General features: G+C 39.8%; 1 protein-coding gene across 26 annotated transcripts in view; it reads right to left on the bottom strand.

Annotated features, from left to right (window-relative positions):
* Positions 1–20,183, bottom strand: part of DTNA (dystrobrevin alpha) — a 396,395-nt gene that overhangs the window by 108,292 nt on the left and 267,920 nt on the right. For all 26 annotated transcript variants that reach the window (XM_055234704.2, XM_055234694.2, XM_055234643.2 and 23 more), the window contains one exon: positions 17,391–17,471. In XM_055234704.2, coding sequence (XP_055090679.1) covers positions 17,391–17,471 — 81 coding nt within the window. The remainder of the gene's footprint in view (positions 1–17,390; positions 17,472–20,183) is intronic.

Genomic DNA, 20,183 nt, shown 5'->3' on the forward strand with positions numbered 1-20,183 from the left:
TTCTGTCTCTTTCTATCTATCCTAAGAAATATTATAAGGTTCTGCTCTGGTCATGCTATTCTCCATTGCCTATTGAGTAAAACGCAACAGGCTAAGCATGAAAATCAGTGTCTGGACCTCAGTCTACTAGTCTGTAGTCCCATCTCCCACTATTCTCCAGCTTCTTCCAAGAGTCCTATGCTCTAGCCACACTGGACTTCTTAAATTCCAGAACATTCCCTTGGCTTTCTTGTATGTGCCTTTACTCAGCCTGCTCCCTCCACCAGGTGTGCCCTACAATCACCATCCCTCAAGGTAGCACACACATGCCATGTCCCTGAGGATGCTCATTCTGATACCCTCAGGTAGGATTACTTTCTCCCTTTTGTTGCTCCCAGAGCCCTTCACATACCTATTGGACCATTTATGACACTACACATTTTCCATAGTTATTAATAGACAAGTTTTTTCCTGAAATTTTTATATTATTCCATAATTGGAATTATAAATTCCAATTCATGTGAAATCATGAGCTAAATATAAAATTACGGGCTAAATTTTATGCTTAGGGTCATGTATGTTTTGAAACATAGGTCCATGGCTTTCATCAATTTCTCCAAAATATACATGGGAGTAAACTTAAAAACCACAGAACTACATGCTAGCATCTTGAAGACATGGGCTATGTTTTGTTAATCTTTGCATTCCTCTCAACTCTTTGCATAATACCTCGTTCAAACTGGGTTCTCAATAATGCTTAGTGAGTGGAATAGAGTAGGGCACCTACTGGATGCCCGGCATTATATATAATCCTTAGAAGCTTTTCCTTTACCTCAGTGTTCTAAGAAAGCTCCACAAGGCTTTACTGGGCATAGTTTTCCACAGAACCTTTCTTATTTCTTATGTAGTAACTTGAGCTGTGGCCAGAATCCTAGAAGCCAGAGGCCACATTCTGAAAGAGCATTGATAGGGCTGGCAGCCATGAGGAACTGTCTCCTATTTGTCCTTTAGAACTTTTGAACTCACTGACTCTGAATTATGTGCCCATCTGGCCAACATAAACTCAAACAGACAAAGTACATCTGGCCATTGAAAAAAGTAAGTAGCAACTGTATTAGTTTTACTTCATTCATTCTGTGTTATATATCTATATCTATACAATTCTCTGTGCAATGAGAATAAATACAAATAAATAACAGAAAATCTACATTATTTATTTATTTATTAATTCATTCATTCAGAAAATAGCTGTGGCTCAGCTCCCTAGTGCATAGAAAATTGCTTGGGAAATAGGACTAGAATTTGGGATGAAGAGATCTCTAGGTGGTTCATCAGCAGTACAGGTCATTTATAGGTATCCTGAGTGAGGTCATACATAAATCAATATAGTATAAAGAACATGAGGAGTGTATCTTTTGTTAAAAAAACTTTAAAGTCCAATGGGATAAGTTTTAGTGATCTATTGCACAGCATGGTGACTAAAGTTAATAATGTATATTTCAAAATCGCTAAAAGATTAGATTTTAAATGCTCTAATCACAAAGAAATGATAAGTATGTAAGGTAGATGTATATGTCAATTAGCCTGTTTTAATGATTACACAATGTCTACCTTATCATAACATCATATTGTACTCCATACATATTAATGTATACTACTCTTTTTCAATTAAAACAAAATTTTTAAGAAAGCCAATGAAAAATAGTGATGAAGAACCCTGAATAATGAAAATTAAGTGAGTGATATTTCAGACCCCTCTTGTGTACCTTTTGAAATCCTCTTGGCCCTGCCTCTTTCTCCTGCCCCTGCACACGTGACTGGTACCACACAGATTTTAACCAGGTTGATGCAGCTGCAACTGGACAAGGGTTGGCCTCAGGCTCTTTCTGCATACCTCTGATGTCTCAGTACAAACACCTGGAACCTAGCTACCACTCACACATGTGCAACCTAGAAGCATGAGGATATTAACTCCTGTAGGCAACCATTGACCAATGCAGGACAGAGCACCTAGATTAGAACTCTCTCCTTTTGTCTCCTGAATGGACAGTTCTGGAGTGCACTGGACAAGGTTTCTTGGAAATTCCTGCACTGTCTATCAGCTTTCCTCCCTTCCTGGTTTCAGTTTGTTCTGGGTTCACTATCCCAGTGAGCTGCTTCCATGCAAGTTTTGTCCTGAGGTCTGCTTCCTGGGGAAACAGACTAAGCACTGGTCCTAATAAAGTCTCTGTCTATTCCTGGTTGAATCCTCCCAGAACAATAAATTAGAAGAAAATGATGATTATGACCATGTTTGAAGCAGATTCTGATTCTTGTTTAGTTATATAAATTTTTCTCAGTTTTTTTCTCTGCAATATAATATCACTGTTTTTTATTTGGTACCGTTTAAATTGAAAGATAAAATGCATCATACTTGATTATATCAAAAAGGCTGATTATTTTTCTGAGAAAGTAAGCTGCTTAGGGCTGGTGCCATTACTATCAGTTTTATAGCAGGTTTGCTGGTCCACATGCTTTTCTCAATGTTCCAGTGTTTTTTGGTGACAAGGCTTGACAGGCATTGTAGGACACTGACTGTCTACTATAACAGTTGGATAATATTGGGAAGTTAGAAGTAAGGCTCTTTAATTACATGATTTTTCTGGTATTTACCCAAGGGAAGCCACTTAATATCTTTTGTACTATGCTCTCCTCACCTTGAACAAATAGAACTTTATAATTTCTGATATACAAGGAGATAAAGCAGAAGTCCTAGCCCAACACCATCAATGGTTAAAAATAGCTACAGACGGCCGGGCGCGGTGGCTCACGCTTGTAATCCCAGCACTTTGGGAGGCCGAGGCGGGCGGATCACGAGGTCAGGAGATCGAGACCACGGTGAAACCCTGTCTCTACTAAAAATACAAAAAATTAGCCGGGTGTGGTGGCGGGCGCCTGTAGTCCCAGCTACTTGGAGAGGCTGAGGCAGGAGAATGGCGTGAACCCGGGAGGCGGAGCTTGCAGTGAGCCGAGATTGTGCCACTGCACACTCCAGCCTGGGCGACAGAGCGAGACTCCGTCTCAAAAAAAAAAAAAAAAAAAATAGCTACAGACAATTTATTTAAATATGTTATATATATATATACACTTGATTTTGTAACTACCATAATTATAAGTAACCCCTTTTTCCTTCAGAAAATGACATTTGGCTCATGAGATTGATAAGGCAGATACCAGTTTATGCAGCAAAGTATGAGAGGGGAATTACTATTTGATAGTAGATCCACTATCCACTGTTTGATACTACCAGTCTACAAAATGAGAAGCATTATAATAAATAGAACACATTCGTTAGATTGTAAACTTGATGTTATCCTACTACTAAATTTGTATACTAAGGAATATTACTATCTAGAATAATTTAAACTAATGGAAAAATCTCATTGCATTTTTCTTCTTATGCTGCCTCAGTTAAATTTTTTCCCTTTTAAATGCAAAGATAGTGCCAAGAACCAACATTATCTGATTGACACACCTCTAACTGTTCCTGAGGATGGATTGTTGTTGTTATTACTGGGGGAGGGGACTTTGAAAAGGGAAGAAAGGGAGAATCCTTTATTGGATAATCCAGGCTTTTAGATTTCTTGCTACTGCTGAACATTTTGAAGATGCTAAAGTAAGTTGTACAGACCATGCTAAGCAAAGATTTTGGAAAGGGCCTGGGAAATTAGAGTAATGGAAAGAAAAATGAAATTAAAACTGGGTTTAGGCCAAGGAAAAAGCTAAATATCAAATAGCTACCTCTAGAATGTGCATATCCGGTTTCTTATGATCATTTACAAGGAGCTTGAAGTGAAGCTCCAAGTCTGAATAATCTCCATGTCCCGCAAGGTACTCAGTAAGATGTCATGCATAGAGTCATTACTCAACAGTCATTTTATGAGCCCATCTGCACATGACTATGGGTCAGACGCATTCTGTGTGCTAGACACTGTGGAGGATGTAAACAGTGATAAGACACAAAACAATTCTTATCCTGTCTTGTTTTCCTCAGATTACTTGCTCCTATCTGAAATTGTTGTATTGTTTGCTAGAATGCAAGCTCCATGAATGTTTTTTCTGTTTTGTTTACTGTTCTGTCTACAGAGCACCTGGCACATGGAAGGTGATCCATACATATTCGCAGAATGATTTTTAAAAATACTTTCCCGCTAATGGGGCCGGGTGCGGTGGCTCACGCCTGTAATCCCAGCACTTTGAGAGGCCGAGGCGGGCGGATCATGAGGTCAGGAAATCGAGACCATCCTGGCTAACACGGTGAACCCTGTCTCTACTAAAAATACAAAAAATTAGCCGGGCGTGGTGGTGGGCGCCTGTAGTTCCAGCTACTGGGGAGGCTGAGGCAGGAGAATGGCGTGAACCCGGGAGGCAGAGGTTGCAGGGAGGCAGAGGTTGCAGTGAGCCGAGATGGCGCCACTGCACTCCAGCCTGGAAGACAGAGCGAGACTCTGTCTCAAAAAAAAAAAAACTTTCCCGCTAACACGGTGAAACCCCGTCTCTATTAAAAATACACACACACACAAAAATCAGCTGGGCATGGTGGCGGGCGCCTGTACTCCCAGCTACTCGGGAGGCTGAGGCAAGAGAATAGTATGAACCCAGGAGGCGGAGCTTGCAGTGAGCCAAGATCACCCCACTGCACCCCTGCCAGGGCTACAGAGCGAGACTCTGTCTCAAAAAAAAAAAAAAAAAAAAAAAAAAAGAAAAGAAAAGAAAGAAAAAACTTTCCCTATAGAATATATGCTTTTATTTTATGAGTCATTGACAAATAGGATTGTTTTGTAATTTTATTTTCACGAACATTTTTTAGGGGTACCATGAAGGTCACTTAACCACGTGCTTGACTTTTAGCTATTTTAGTCTATACCCCAGAGGTTAGTCTATGTGGTGGCCATCACTGAAAAGAATGGCTGAGACAACATTTCCAGGATATTAAAAAAATTAATGAGTACAGAATTTTTGTTTGGGATGATGAAAAAATTTTGGAAATTGATAGTGATGATGCTTGAACAACATTGTGAATGTATTCAATGCCACTGAACTGTACACTTAAATGGCTAAAATGTTATGTACATTTTAACAACCTTTTAAAAAAGCACTGAATACATTTAACTAGAAAAAGATAAAATATGCTATAAAAAGAGTGAAGTGGAGACAATTGGTGCTACTCTACATTGCACTTAATGTAATAAAAAATGCAATTGTCTTTTTAAAAGTCTTTTGCCTGAATACATTAGCTGTTGTTGTTTGGATAGTAAATTGGCTTTTTAAAAAATATTTATATTTTTAAGGTTTAATGTAATCATCCCTCCCCATCTCCTGTAGGAGCTTCTATGTATCAAGCTTTAGAATGATGCTCTTAAGTTCCAGTGAATTCTGAGGTCTCCCAAATAACTTAGGAAGAGAAAACCTCAATCTGCTGCAAGATTCTTCTGTCCCTGTGAAACCTCACAAATCCACAGGGCTTTCTCTGTAAGGGGTTTTGTCACATGGCCTTCTAGTCATAGGTTCAATAGCTAGGCTTCTTAAAGCTACTGCAGTTCCCTCACTAACACAATGATGAGGGTTGAGATTTTAGAAGCCTTATGGCAAGAAAAGTCAAAGTTCAGGTCACTTAAGAGGAAAACAGACTTAGCGGTTGATGTGGTTTGGTTCTGTGTCCCCACCCAAATCTCATCTTGAATTGTAGTTCCCACATGTGGAGAGAGGGATCTGTAATCCCTATGTGCCAAGTGAGGGAGGTGATTGGATCATGGGGGCAGTTTCCCCCATGCTGTTCTCATAATAGTGAGTGAGTTCGCCTGAGAGCTGATGGTTTTATAAGTGTTTGGTAGTTCTTCTCTTGCTCTCTTCTCTCTCCTGCTGCCTTGTGAAGAAGGTCCTTGCTTCTCCTTCACCTTCTGCCATGATTGTAAGTTTCCTGAGGCCTCCCCAGCCCCATGGAACTGCGAGTCAATGAAACCTCCTTCCTTTATAGACTACCGAGTCTCAGGGAAGTCCTTTATAGCAGTGTGAAAACGAACTAATACACTGTGAAAATGGACTAATACTGAGCATTGGGGGTAAACCTAGAAGACATCTATAAATATTTTTCATTTCTGAAATACAACTTAATGTAAACACGCTAGGTAGACCACCAGTGGTATTTTATTCATTTAAAATTAATAGGTACTGAACCATACACTATCTTTGACATCATTTTCTTGTTCAAGAGCTTCTCCCCAGTAGTCTCAAAAGGTTAGTTTACTTATTCAGTAAGTATTTTTTGAAAACTTATAACGTTCCAGGTATGGGGGATATGTCAGTACACAAGACATACACTGATCTTTGCCCAAAGAAGCCTACACTCAAGTTGGGAAGGTGTAATAAACATAACAACTAAGTAAATTACATAGCATAGCGTATATTAGAATGTAACACATACTTTAGGAAAAACACAAACAATAGGACAAGGCGGATAGGGGAACTGGAGTGTTAAATGGGGTTGCCAAGGTAGAGAGCTCACTGAGAAGATGACAAGTGAGCAAAGAATTGAGAAAGATGAGGTCCGCCATTGAGTTCGCTACCGGAAGAGAGTTCCAGGTGAAGGGAACAGCCAGTGCTAAGGCCCTATGCGGACACATGCCTGGTATGTTCCCAGTGAAGTAAGGAGGCCAGCAGTGGATGGAGCAGGGTAACTGGATAGGAGAGTGGGAGAAGATGAGGGCAGAACAAAAAAAAGACTTGATCCTGTAGAGCCAACTGGGCCATTGTCAGAAGTATGCTTTTACCATGAGGGAAGTGGGGAGCCACTGCAGGAATCTGAGCAGAGAAGTGACAAGATCTAGTTTGGGTTTAGATGTCCCTTTGAGATTGTATTCATTTTGTGGTAGCAAATATTCATGTGGGCCAGGCACGGTGGCTTATGCCTGTAATCCCAGCACTTTGGGAGGCTGAGGTGGGCAGATCATGAGGTCAGGAGATCAAGACCATCCCGGCTAACATGGTGAAACCCCGTCTCTACTAAAAATACAAAAGATTAGTCAGGTGTGGTGGCGAGTGCCTGTAGTCCCAGCTACTCAGGAGGCTGATGCAGGTGAAATCGCTTGAACCCAGGAGGCAGAGGCTGCAGTGAGATCACGCCACTGCACTCCAGCCTGGGCGACAGAGCAAGACTCTGTCTCAAAAAGAAAATGCTCATGTGTTATTTCCCTGTGTGGTTTCTCTGTGTTTGGAGGATGTTTTGGGGGTGTCATTATTCAGAATGGTTGACTTTTGACTTCTCTCTCCCACCTTTGTTATCCTGCTCCTTGTCCAGATCCTGCCTTTGGTTCCTTTTTCTCCCTCTATGATGATAAGGGACTTGGAACTTGATGAGGGAAAAGCTTTCGGTAAACAGCACTGAACTTCATCAGTTGTGTAAAACAAAGTGTCCACTCCCCTTCTAAACCTATAGGGTTACTCAGTCTCAGTCGTGCTTTGAATTTTATACAAGGCATATGTCCCAGTGGCTCTTACATATCTGAGCAGTCTTCTTTCTCATAGATGTCACTGGAGTGCAGGTCCCTGCTTTACTGTGTATAGCAGAAAGCACAGATCCATGCTTTACTGTGTATAGTTCTTTATGACTGTGTGGCAAATAACCACTCATAATCTTAAAACAAGACTGTTATTAACTCACAGTTCTGTAGTTAAGAAGTTAAGTATGGCATGACTGGTTCCCTGCTCAGGGTATCACAAGATTAAATCAAGGTGTTGGCTGAACTCAGTTTTATTTTATAAGCTCTGAGGAAAAAAATACTTTCAAGACATTTGTTAGCACAGTTCAGTTTCTTGTGATCATAGGACTGAGGTCCCTGTCCCTTGCTGGCTGTGAGCCAGGAGTCTCCCAACTTCTAGGGATTGAGCATGTGGCACTTTCCATCTTCAAGCCAGCAATGGCATGACAAATTCATCTGTCCCTTCAAACGTCTGATTTTCTCTTCTGCGGCTGCCAGATAAAACTCTCTGCTTTTATTTTTATTTTTTTATTTTTTTTGAGACCCAGACTCGCTCTGTCACCCAGGCTGGAGTGCAGTGGCGCAATCTCGGCTCACTGCAAGCTCCACCTCCCGGGTTCACGCCATTCTCCTGCCTCAGCCTCCTGAGTAGCTGGGACTACAGGCGCCCACCACCATGCCTGGTTAATTTTTTGTATTTTTAGTAGAGACGAGGTTTCACCGTGTTAGCCAGGATGGTCTCGATCTCCTGACCTTGTGATCTGCCTGCCTCGGCCTCCCAAAGTGCTGGGATTACAGGTATGAGCCACCGCACCTGGCTAACTCTTTGCTTTTAAAGGGCTCAGGTGATTAGTTCAGGCCCACCCAGGTGATTCCCCTATTTTAAGGTTTGTCGCAACTGTGCAACGTAACATAATCTAATACAGGAGTGAATTCCACTAAATTCCCGTCCTGGGGATTATGCATGGGATTGCTCAGGGGATAGGAAATTTTAGGAGCCATTTTAGATTGTAATTCAGGTAAAGATGTTTTGGACCAGGCATTTGTAGTCAGCACAGAAAGATGTGGATAGATTTGAGAGATATGTGAAAGTATAACTGATGAGATTTTTATGATTGATTCAATCTGGATTGAGATAAGAGGTCAAAGATGATGCCCAGATTTATGGCTTGAGAAACTTGATGAATCTTGGTACCCTGTGGGAGCAACCTCTCTTTTAAAAGGATTCGCTGAATAAATCTTCCAATTTTCTATTAACAACTTCTATCTCTCGTTTTCTTTACTCAACAGGTGAGAGCGATATATTGAAAATGAAATTTTTATTGCCGAAGAAGTATACTAAAATAAATATGCATTTATGTAAAGTTTCAGTAAGAGAACATGCAAATAGGGATGAATTTCTGAATGGTCCACTTTGTACTCACACTGTTCTCCCCATGATCTAGAATAATGCTTGGCATGCAGTAAATGCTCAGTCTCTATTTATGGAGTGAATACATAAATGAGTGATTGCTAGTAACAACGAATGTTAACAAAACCTCAGTGAGGAGTGAACCCAGGTGACATCAGGAGTGACTTTCAGATGGAATCTCAGGTGTGATTTCATGGGAGAAGCTGCTCTCCCATCCCTGTCCTCCTGACTGACTTCTGTTTTCTTACAATGTGTGCCGGAGGCCTGAGATCCTGGGAGCCAGGCAGTGGGAGAACCCCTTCTGGTATCCCTTCATCGCTCTGCTGACTGGCTCCAAGCCAAGCAGGCAGTTTCCCAGAAACAGGGCTTTGCAGGCCACCAAGGGAAGGTCACCGAATCTTGCCTTGGCACCTGTTAGACAGGGTTGGGAAGCTTGAAATGCATTCCTCTGTATGCATCACTCTTTCCCAACTGACAGGAGCATTTTAAGATGATGGTTTTTCCTCAGTTGTAAAGTAAAAGTGCTTAGTTGGCACAGCTTTCATGTCTAATGCAGAAGCAGAAGAAAGGGAAGGAAGTCACTGTGTGTTACATCCAGATGCCTGGAAATGAGACTACAGGTGTGGCTTAGCTCACAGGTTATGCAGTGGTAGCAGTTTGAGCAAAGCTTCTGGCATTCTCTAAAACAAAAGTCTACTAACAAGGAAACATAACTCTGATTTTTAAGATCTTAAAAACCATTGAAGGGAAGAAGCAGCTTTAATTAAACCCATATCATAATCATCAGGACTTTAAAATCATTGCTTTTCTCATCCAGAGGTTTACTCTGATTAAGGGGAAATAATTTTGCCATAGGTCCAGGGTGCCAGAGAGGAGCAGTTTTTCCATTGTCCTATTACATAGGCATCTTTAATAGGTTTGTTTATATTCCACTGCCACCACCAACTTTCCCACAGGGAATTTTTGGGAACATTGCATTCTAGCACAATGCACCTTCCTTTATTCTAAACAAGTGTCTAGAATGATTCAACATCAGGAATGAAAATATGTAGTAAAAACATTTGCAACAACACAAACAAAGATAATTGTGCTCCAAGGGTTAGTCATCTGCAGTTTATTTCCCCAACTGTGAATATTCCTGCTTTTCCTGCTGGCTCCTTGACTAGGGAGAATCCTCTGATCCTTCTCTTTTAAATACATTTCTTTCTCTAGTTCTATATGTCTTGCCTGTGTTTCTGACTTTGAACTTTATTTTTACATCCAAGATTTTATACATCGTTATCTGATAAATACAAGAGTCTATGTTTTGAGCAGTGTGGTTGATTCCTGGTGCGTGATGTCACATACTTTCTCCTAGTTATTCCAACATGAATCCAGGGGCTGCAGTGAAGGGATTTTGCAGATGATATTATGATCCCAAATTAGCTGACCTTAAAACATGGATATCATCTGAGTGGGCCTGATATAAACACGCGAGTCACTGAAAAGCAGAGTCTTCTCTGGCAAGTCATAAATGGGGAAGTCAGAGAGGACACTCTAGCTGGGCTGGAAGAAGCCACAAACACCCATGCCCTGAGCAGCTGACAGGGGCCATGAGGCAAGGAATAAGGGAGGCTCTAGGAATTGAAGGTAGTCTCCAGCTGACAGCCAGCAAGGAAACGGGGCCCCAATCCTACAACCACAAGAAAATAACACTTTCCCACAACGAATGCACTTAGAAGACAACACTGACCCCAACATGAGAACCACAGACCCAACCAACACTTTGATTTTAGTTGAGTGTAAAGCTAAGCAGAAAATCCAGCCATGCTGCACTGGATTTCTGACCTACAAAAACTGTAAGATAATAAATGTGTGCTTCTTTAAGCTGCTAAATTTATGGTAATTTGTTACCCAAGAATAGAAAATTCACAGTGGCAGCTAAAAGTCCACATATTTAAACATGAAGCAGGGAAGAGGAATATATTGATACACTAGCTGGAAGAAAAATGAGTGGAATATTAGTATTTACTACTAAAAACATAGCTCAAGGCTACTCCTGCCACATAAGACCAGTGTTCTTCTAGTCATCTGACTGGTGAGAAATGAATCTAGTGGAGCATATTCATTCATTCATAGAATATTGATTCAGGGCCAACTAGTTATATGGGACTCACTTGGATTACTTTTATGGTGATAGAGAAACATTTAGGTAAAATGGTAACTGCATTTTTTTGGTTCACAAGAAATTTGAAAAGAAATTTGGAGACAGTAACATAGAAAAAGCAGGCGTTCCAACTTAACATATCTGAATGAAGGATACCTTTAAAATATTTCAATTACTAGAAAAAGAGTATGTTGAGCAACTCTGACAGCCCAGCCATAATTATAGATCTTTTCTCCTCTTTGCCTTTTAAACAAAATTTTAATTAAATTTTAGTTGATATGATTAACAGAAAGAAAATTCAGGCTGTAACCAATAGGACTAAAAGATGGTGCAATGTTAGCTGTGGGTGTAGGATAGAATATTCCCTTGCCTTCTTAATTTTGTTCCTACTGTTAAACAGGAGGGATTAGATATTTCTGATTTATTTCTCTTGTTGTCCTTTGTTGTTCATGAATTTAGGGCTGCATTTCATTGACTCCAAAGTAATTTCTGAAAAAAAAAAAAAGATCTGCTGACATTACAGGGTATCTGGATCATTAACCACATCAATGCTGACCAAGGAAATAATGTTATAGTAGAAACAGCTATTTGTCTAAAATAAAGGCTGAGATGATGCCATTTTATATATCCTTATAAGAGTTTATGGGGTATTAATTTTTGTGGAAAGTTAACAAAAAATCTGGAAGCTAAAGAGAAGACTATTGATTAGAAAGGACTATTTAAAATATTATTTGTATTCTTTGTTCTGCTCCATTCCTCCTAGAATATAAAATAATCAACTTGATGTCCCCTAATTTTTTAGAAACACTCATTCTTTTATTCTGTTAGAGAATGTCCTAGTTATATCATGGGGAAGGTATGGCAGGGTACAAAGATGAATGGTAAGGGGAAGAAGCGATTTGGAAAAGAGAACCCTTTGACTTAAAAAAAAAGGTGGGTTTTTACAAGTGTCTTTTTGTTTTTGAGAAGGAGTCTCGCTCTATCACCCAGGCTGGAGTGCAGTGGCACAATCTCAGCTCACTGCAAGCTCCACCTCCCCAGGTTCATGCCATTCTCCTGCCTCAGCCTCCCAAGTAGCTGGGACTACAGGCGCCTGCCACCATGCCTAGCTAATTTTTTGTATTTTTAGTAGAGACAAGGTATCACCATGTTAGTCAGGATGGTCTCGATCTCCTGACCTTGTGATCCACCCGCCTCAGCCTCCCAAAGTGCTGGGAATACAGGTGTGAGCCACCACACCTGGCCTTACAAGTGTCTTTTATAGCAAGGATTGGTCAACATTCTTTTTGTGGACCAAGAGACAAAATCAGGGATATTATATCAGTACATATATAACAAGAGAGAAAAAGAATTTACACATTTTTACTGAAGCTAAATATCCAATAATTGGGTACATTAAGAAAATGCTGGCCTACCAATGAGAAGAATGTAATTCTTGGCCGGGTGCGGTGGCTCATGCCACCTGGCCTGGCCAACCTGGTGAAACCCTGTCTCTACTAAAAACACAAAATTAGCCGGGCGTGGTGGTGCATGCCTGTAATCCCAGCTACTTGGGAGGCTGAGGCAGAAGAATCACTTGAATCCAGGAGGCAGAGTTTGCAGTGAGCCAAGATCATGCCATGGCACTCTAGCCTGGGCAAAAAGAGCAAAACCCCACTCAAAAAAAAAAAAAAAAAAAAGAATGTAATTCTTCTTGGGAGTATGCGTTTTTAAAAATTGGGGTTACAAGTTAGTGTTCCCTGTTATCGAATCGATTATAAATATTCATCTGTAAAATCCATTAGTTCATTCTCTATAAAAAAGTAGATTCTGGGCCTCACTTAGTTCATGGGTGACAGTGGCCTCTTGTTCAGAGTCCTTTTAGAACCCCGGGAACTGATTATTCTCAGCATATGTTAGGAATTGAATAGAAGAAAATAAACATGAATGTCAGTGATAGGAACCAATTGTCCACATGGAAAATCATAAACGAAGTAGGCAAGGGCTGTGGGGAAAGAACTATAGGGAATTAACCAACATTTATGAAATTTGGATTTAGATAATAGACAAAAAAGAAATCTTCTGAAAACCTACACAGTCTGTGCTGTATCCAGACAATATTCATTTTTTTTCTAGGTGATAGTTTTACAAGAGCCAGTTTTTGTTTTTTCCTCCTTCATGTAGTTTTAAAACTTAGTTTTGTTAGTATATGCAATAAATTTTAAATAAGGTATGGACCTAAAAGTAAACAATTTATTTTCATTTAAGATCCATTGATTTCTACGAAGTAAATAGTATAATGAGTTTCTGCTATTGTTTGAATGTTTGTGTCCCCACCAAATTCTCATGTTGAAACTTAATCCCTTAATGTGATGGTATTACCAGATGGGGCCTTTTAGCAGGTGATCAGGACTTGAGGGCAGAGCTTTCATGATGGGGATTAGTGCCCTTATAAAAGAGGCCCCAGGCCAGGCGCGGTGGCTCTCGCCTGTAATCCCAGCACTCTGGGAGGCCAAGGTGGGCAGATCACATGAGGTCAGGAGTTCCAGACCAGCCTGACCAACATGGTGAAACCCTGTCTGCACTAAAAATACAAAATTAGCTGGGCGTGGTGGTGCATGCCTATAATTCCAGCTACTCGGGAGGCTGAGGCAGGAGAATCTCTTGAACCTGGGAGGCGAAGGTTGCAGTGAGCAGAGATTGCACCATTGCACTCCAGCCTGGGCAACAAGAGCGAAACTCTGTCAAAAAAAAAAAAAAAAAAAAAAAAGCCCCAGAGGGCTGCCTTGCTTCTTCCACCATGGGAGGACACAGTGAGAAGGGGCCACCTATGAACCAGAAGGCTGCCCTCCCTAGATACCAAATCTGGCAGTGCCTTGATTTTGGATTTTCTAGCCTCCAGAACTATGAGAAATAAATGTTGTTTATAAGCCACCCAGTTTATGGTATTTTTGTTAGAGCAGCCCAAACATAAGAAGACACTTTCAAGTAAAAAAATGCACTTACAAATACGCTACCTACATTTTGTTTCTTATTTCTTTTATTGTAGGATAAAACTCCATTATAAGGTATCATAATTTATTGTGGGTTAGGTTTATTGCAGACTAAAATTACTTTCCTCTAATCAGGGAATATATTCAATGTTGACTAATGTTATGTCATGTAAACATCGCTGCTTCTAGTTGGCTAACTTTCTAGAAGGAAGGTTTCAACTTTGATTAAGATAGGTAAGCCAAGATCAATTATGTAAGCATTTTACAAATATCTCTGAATATCACAATTGTTGTATTTGCTGTTAGAAAGGAAAACTCTGCAAAGACATATAGTACTTGCATTTAATGCCTCTGATCAGGGTAGAAACAATTTTTAAAACCTTAATTTAGCAAAGCATTCAAAATATGCTCGTTTTTCTTTCTTGGGCCTTAACTTTGTCTAATTTTGTAGAATGTAATATCTTTTCTCATCCTGAAATACAGGAATTTTATAAGGTACATTGTAAAATAAATAAGACTTTCCTGATATCTCCTTCTCTAGGAAAGTCCTACCAGTGACCCTCACCCCCAACAAGTCAGGGCACTGACTCCCTGAAGCTCTCACATACGACGTACATATTTCTATCATTATCTTTCTACGTGGTTTTATAAATCTGCTTAAAAGCCCACATGCTCAGTTAGATTTTGAGCAACTTGAAGGAAGGGATTGCATGTCATTCATCATCACACTATCCTTGGTACCTAGCACAATGTCAAACATGTAGCAGGAGCTCATTATACACTTACTGAATTAAGAGGTCAATGAATGGATACACTGAAGGGCCACTGGACAGGTATAAGCTTCTATTTTCATCCAGGGATGGATTAGCATCCTCACATCTTCCCTACTGTTTTTCAAGAAATTCCAAGACAATTCTGAGTGCAGGATAAGGATGCGGATCAGAAAAGAACAGAAAGAGGAAAAGGAAATGCCCAAGAATGAGAAAGGGCCTGCCTCAGAGAGCAGGAGGCATGGGATAAGGCCTGTGGACCACAACTGGGGACAACACAGTGTGTCCACCTTAATGTTGAGTGGGGACAACACAGTGCGTCCACCTTAATGTTGAGTGGGGACAACACAGTGTGTCCACCTTAATGTTGAGTGGGGACAACACAGTGTGTCCACCTTAATGTTGAGTGGGGACAACACAGTGTGTCCACCTTAATGTTGAGTGGGGACAACACAGTGTGTCCACCTTAATGTTGAGTGGGGACAACACAGTGTGTCCACCTTAATGTTGAGTGCAGTGTTGCCAAGTCCCTGATTCCCTGAGCCCTTCCCTTCCTTTCCCTTCCTTTTCCTTTTCCTTTCTTTCTTTTCTTTGTTTCCTTTTTTGCTTTTTTTTTGGGGGGGTTCCTTCTTACCATTTTGTAGTCTTTTACTGGAAATCTCTAGCTCTCCTGAAAGGAGCCTAAGGAAGGCTCCACTTGGCAAAGCTCTAAGGAGGACAGAGCGCCTACCACTTACCCTCTGCCTTCCCCCCCAATTTTGAGGCCACTGTAGTGGTAACACATGATAAGAACGTGGGACAGTCATATCTCTTTTAATTGCTGAAAACACGGAGATTCTTCCTTTTGTTTGCAATCTGGGTGATGTGTTTGAAGGGGAAGAGGAAACTTCTTCTGTGGGGACATTTTCCTTGGCCCCTATCACCAGCACTGGAAATGGCTTTTCTTGACTTGTTAGGACTACAAACACAGCAACAAATTATTTCAACATCTGTAATACTTTTCTCACTACTCATTTTAGATTGCTTTAGCTTCCTGTGAGGAGTCAAAACACATATATGATGTATGACCGGTGCTATGGTTTGAATGTTTGTCTCTTCTAAAACTCGGGTTGAAACTTAACCCCCTGTGAGGCAGTGTTGAGAGGTGGGGCTTTTAAGAGGTGATTGGTCATGCGGGCTCTGCCCTCATGAATGGATTATTCCACTCATGGATTAATAGGTAATCACAGGAGTGAGGCTGATGGCCTTATAAGTAGGGGAAGACAGATCTGAGTTAGCATGCTCAGCCTCCTTACTATGTGTGCCCTGCACCATCTTGAGACTCTGCAGAGAGTCCCACTAGTAAGCAGACTTTCACCAGAGGCAGCCCCTTGACTTGGACCTCTGAGCCACCATACTGTAAGAAATAAATTCCTTTTCTTTATAAATTGCAAAGTTTCAAGTATTCTGTTATAAGCAACAGAAAATGAAAATAAGACAACCAACTTGTGTTTTTCTTCCATCCCCTCCTTCCCCAAACTTCAGCCCCATTTTTAGCCACTGGGGCTGGGGAATAAGACGTAGATGAGAAACTTGAGGAATAGATGCGTACTTTGCATCCTCACAGTCATGATTAGCTGTAAGCCTAGAATCCTAGGGCTGAGGTGGCCTGCCCAGGGCCCTACAAAACATCTGCTAGAGACTCTGAGAGGGTAGACATGTGGAGATGCCTGGTTTCTACCTTTACCATGAGTCTAATTACCATGCCAGTTATCGTAGAACTATGTGTATGTATCAGGAGAACATTACGGTTTTCATTTTTAAAAATTCATCCAATATTAATTAAAAAATGAGACTTTTTTTTATAAGTAAACTTTTTTAAAAAGAAAAAAAGTTCTTACACATGAACTACGAATCAATATTTTTTTCCAAGAGAAAATGGGTATGGTAATACAATGGAAGTGTTGACCCAGCAGAGAATAAGACTGCTCATTCTGACTAGTGATCTAGCTTATTGCTTACATTTTTTAATTTGAAAAAAAATTGGAGCAAGTTCCTTTGTTTCTTTAAGTATTATCTCTTTTCTTATTTTTGTCTGATATACACAAATGTGGTTAAAACTCTGACACAAAGGGCTAATTTTGTTCTTTCAGAAAAAAACTTAAATGTTTTCCAAAAGCTTTAAAATATTTTCCTGTCCTTGTAAAAGAAAATACAAATATAAGGGGGATTTAATGTTTGATATTTTATAAAGTTCTTGGAAACCATTTTGATGGCACTGCATTTATGATACCAAGGTTAGAGAAAAGAAGAAAAACATCTATCCAGATTTAAACCATTCCAAGGTCAGAATTATATTGTATATGTATCCAGAGGTTCATCCTTTTAGTATGAACTAAACAGTTCATATGCTTTAGTATTTAAGCATTTTCAGATTTCAAGACTACTTAAGAGTCGTCTCTATCATTTGTGCATCATAATACCCCTTTTATTGTTGTGTAAATATATATAACAATATAGCAATATTTGTAAGAGAATCTAGTTGAATAAACTTAGTACCAAATGTAAACTATAGGATTCATGATGGTTATTAGTCCAAACAACTGGCATACTTACAATTGCATTTCTTCTGAACAAACCTAAGCTTGCATGCTGTTCTGTAGGTAGAGAGTCGGATGCGATCCAGATCTTGAGCCCCTAGTGCAGGGAAAAAGGACACATAAGGTATGCCATGTGTGCAGAAAGAAATTTACAATGTTTACAAATAAAACAACTGCAGATATGATCCTTACACCTAATTTTATTTTTATTAGAATATAAATATAACTTTAAGACTTGAACAGGTCTGTCCTATTCAAGGACAAGTTCCTCAGGTTCTAGGGAAAAAGAGCAGACGCATGTAATTAACATTGGAGATTAGGTTGTAAACCATAATCATGGATCAAGAAACACAATGTCATCCCTGTTGTGTCCACCACTTCTGAGAACAATGTGCTCAAGCTGTGACCTACAGTGAAACAGCTAGATGATATAGATACTATCATCAAATAAGCACTCAAAGTGCATTGCTATTGGTCATTAGAATGTGGCTGTTAGGTGACCATGTACTGACTGTTGAGCATCTTCTCTGTGTGCCCTTAGGCCAATTGCTTTTAGAGCTTCAATTTTCTCACTTTGAAGATGGGGATGATGATAATAATAGTACTTATTTCACAGGACTGTTTTAAGGATAAATGAGTGAATATACCTAAGGCACTTAAACACTGTCTGGCACACAGTAAATGCTGCATAAGTATTCATTTTTATTACTAACAACTTTCTTGTGATCCTTCCTGTCAGTCTCAGAGGAAGAGATGCCTTTCTAAAACAACCTCTACCCTTTCTTTTACTGTGGCTTCCAGTTCCTTCCTAACTTAGAGGGAACACATTCCCTATATTCTTAAACTACTTTCCTTATTCCACTCTTCCACTTAGGAGTCCAGCATGGCTCCTGATACCCGGAACATCAGGTCTAAAAGCTCTGCTCAGAATCCAATCTCGTCTGCAGGTTCTTTCCAGCTTACTTACCTAACGACATTGCCCACTACTTTCTACCACAGAATCTCTCGTAGGCTTGGTCAGTCTCATCTCAATGCCCTGCAGATGGGCTGCTTGTTACATCAAGAGCTGAGCTCCTAGTATTCCTCCCACCCTCCTTTGAATGAGTTAATCTCTAGACTGTGTGTAGAACACATTAGACTATTAATAAATGTCTGCTTTTCTCCATTTCTACATATTTGTTTTTTCTAAGCCCATGTTTATAGTCCATAACAGATATAAAGGCATGTATTGAACTTTTATCTTTACCAGTCATATACTAATAAAATGTGCTATGTGAATCCTTTCGAGTAAAACAGAATAGCAAGCAAATGAACTATCCTGGAAGCAATTATATTAGAAGGCCAATTAAGTGCTTTCCCAGTGAAACTCAGGATGAATTAGCAAATGTCCCTCACTAGGGGATTTAGCATTTCCTCAACTCAAACCGATATCTTCAGATTGACTTAAAGTGTTGCCAATAGTTCTATTACTTTGTGGTGTTACAAAGCAGATCATTAAACGGTCACTCTTAATAAAGCTTACTATTTGACAAATAGGCTTAGTGACACTGAGCACTTGAGGGATCAAAGAGATGGGGAACTACCCTCACCCAATGCAGGAATTCCCTTAGAAATGTTCTCAAGAGATGAACATTTAGCCAATGGCCATGTAGGATTATTTCCAATGATAGAGAAGATTATTACTTGTGAAAATAAATGAACTTTAAAGGAGGTAAACTTTAACTCTGTCACTTCCCAGTTGTGTGAGTTTCACCAAGTTTTTCCTTGGCATCTCAATTTCCTCATGGATAAAGCGAGATAACAATATCAACTTTACTGGCTGGTAATAGACAGATATAAAGTCTTGACTTCTGCACTGGGAACATAATGACCACTTAACAGTAAATGGGCCCCTTAAGAGGCTTCATGTGCCATTTCTGAACAAAAATCTGTGATAGAAATTTCTTTTTTATATTTGAGCTTTGATTTGCCTCCCTGTAACTTCAACCTATTTGATCAAGTTTCCCCCGGAGTCACATACTCTTTTCCCCCTGCCACTGAGAATTCATTTCTCAAATATTGCAAAGCAGCTACATTATCATTATTAGCATCCCCATTACCCTCTGAAAATTATGTGCAAAAGTCCTTGTCATCATGGACTTTAAAATTTAGCTGGGGAGGTAGCTTCTCCTTGACATTTTTTAGGGTAAAAGATGTTCAACTCCACGGCCATTTCAGGTATACTGTTTATCTGTCTGGCACCCAGTAGGGCTTCAATTCATGGCAGTTGTTATTATTATTTTCATTATGATCAAGCATGGTTTGAAACCCTTAAACATTCTAGTCACCCTGTTCTGTGACTGGCTAATATCTCTTTAAAATTAGATGTCCAAAATTAATCCAAATAGCTATTGCTTTACCTGTATAGAATATACAGAAAGCAATTATTACTACCTTTGATAAGGACTCCTAGCTAATGTGATCTTTTTTAAAAAATAGATGGCTCATTATGCCAGCTTTTATTAAGTTTGAAGTTAATTAAAAAACTGCTTTGAAAAATCATATGCACTTCTTTATAAGTCAAATCTTTTCTATTTGCTATTTAAATGCCTATTTTGGAGCTAAGGGTAGGACGTCGTATTTATCTGGTTAGTTACTTTTAAAATTTAGCTCATACTAGGAACTTTTCTGAATCTTTTAAAATTCTTATGTTGTCACTGGAACTTCAAACATCTTTCCTGGTTTCATGTCCTCTGTAAATCTGACTCATGTGGGGAATGAGCTCTCTAGGATGCCCGATAACCAGAGACAGAGAGACTTTTAGAAATAC

The sequence above is a fragment of the Symphalangus syndactylus genome, chromosome 1 (assembly GCF_028878055.3).
Source record: "Symphalangus syndactylus isolate Jambi chromosome 1, NHGRI_mSymSyn1-v2.1_pri, whole genome shotgun sequence".
Lineage (NCBI taxonomy): Eukaryota > Metazoa > Chordata > Mammalia > Primates > Hylobatidae > Symphalangus > Symphalangus syndactylus.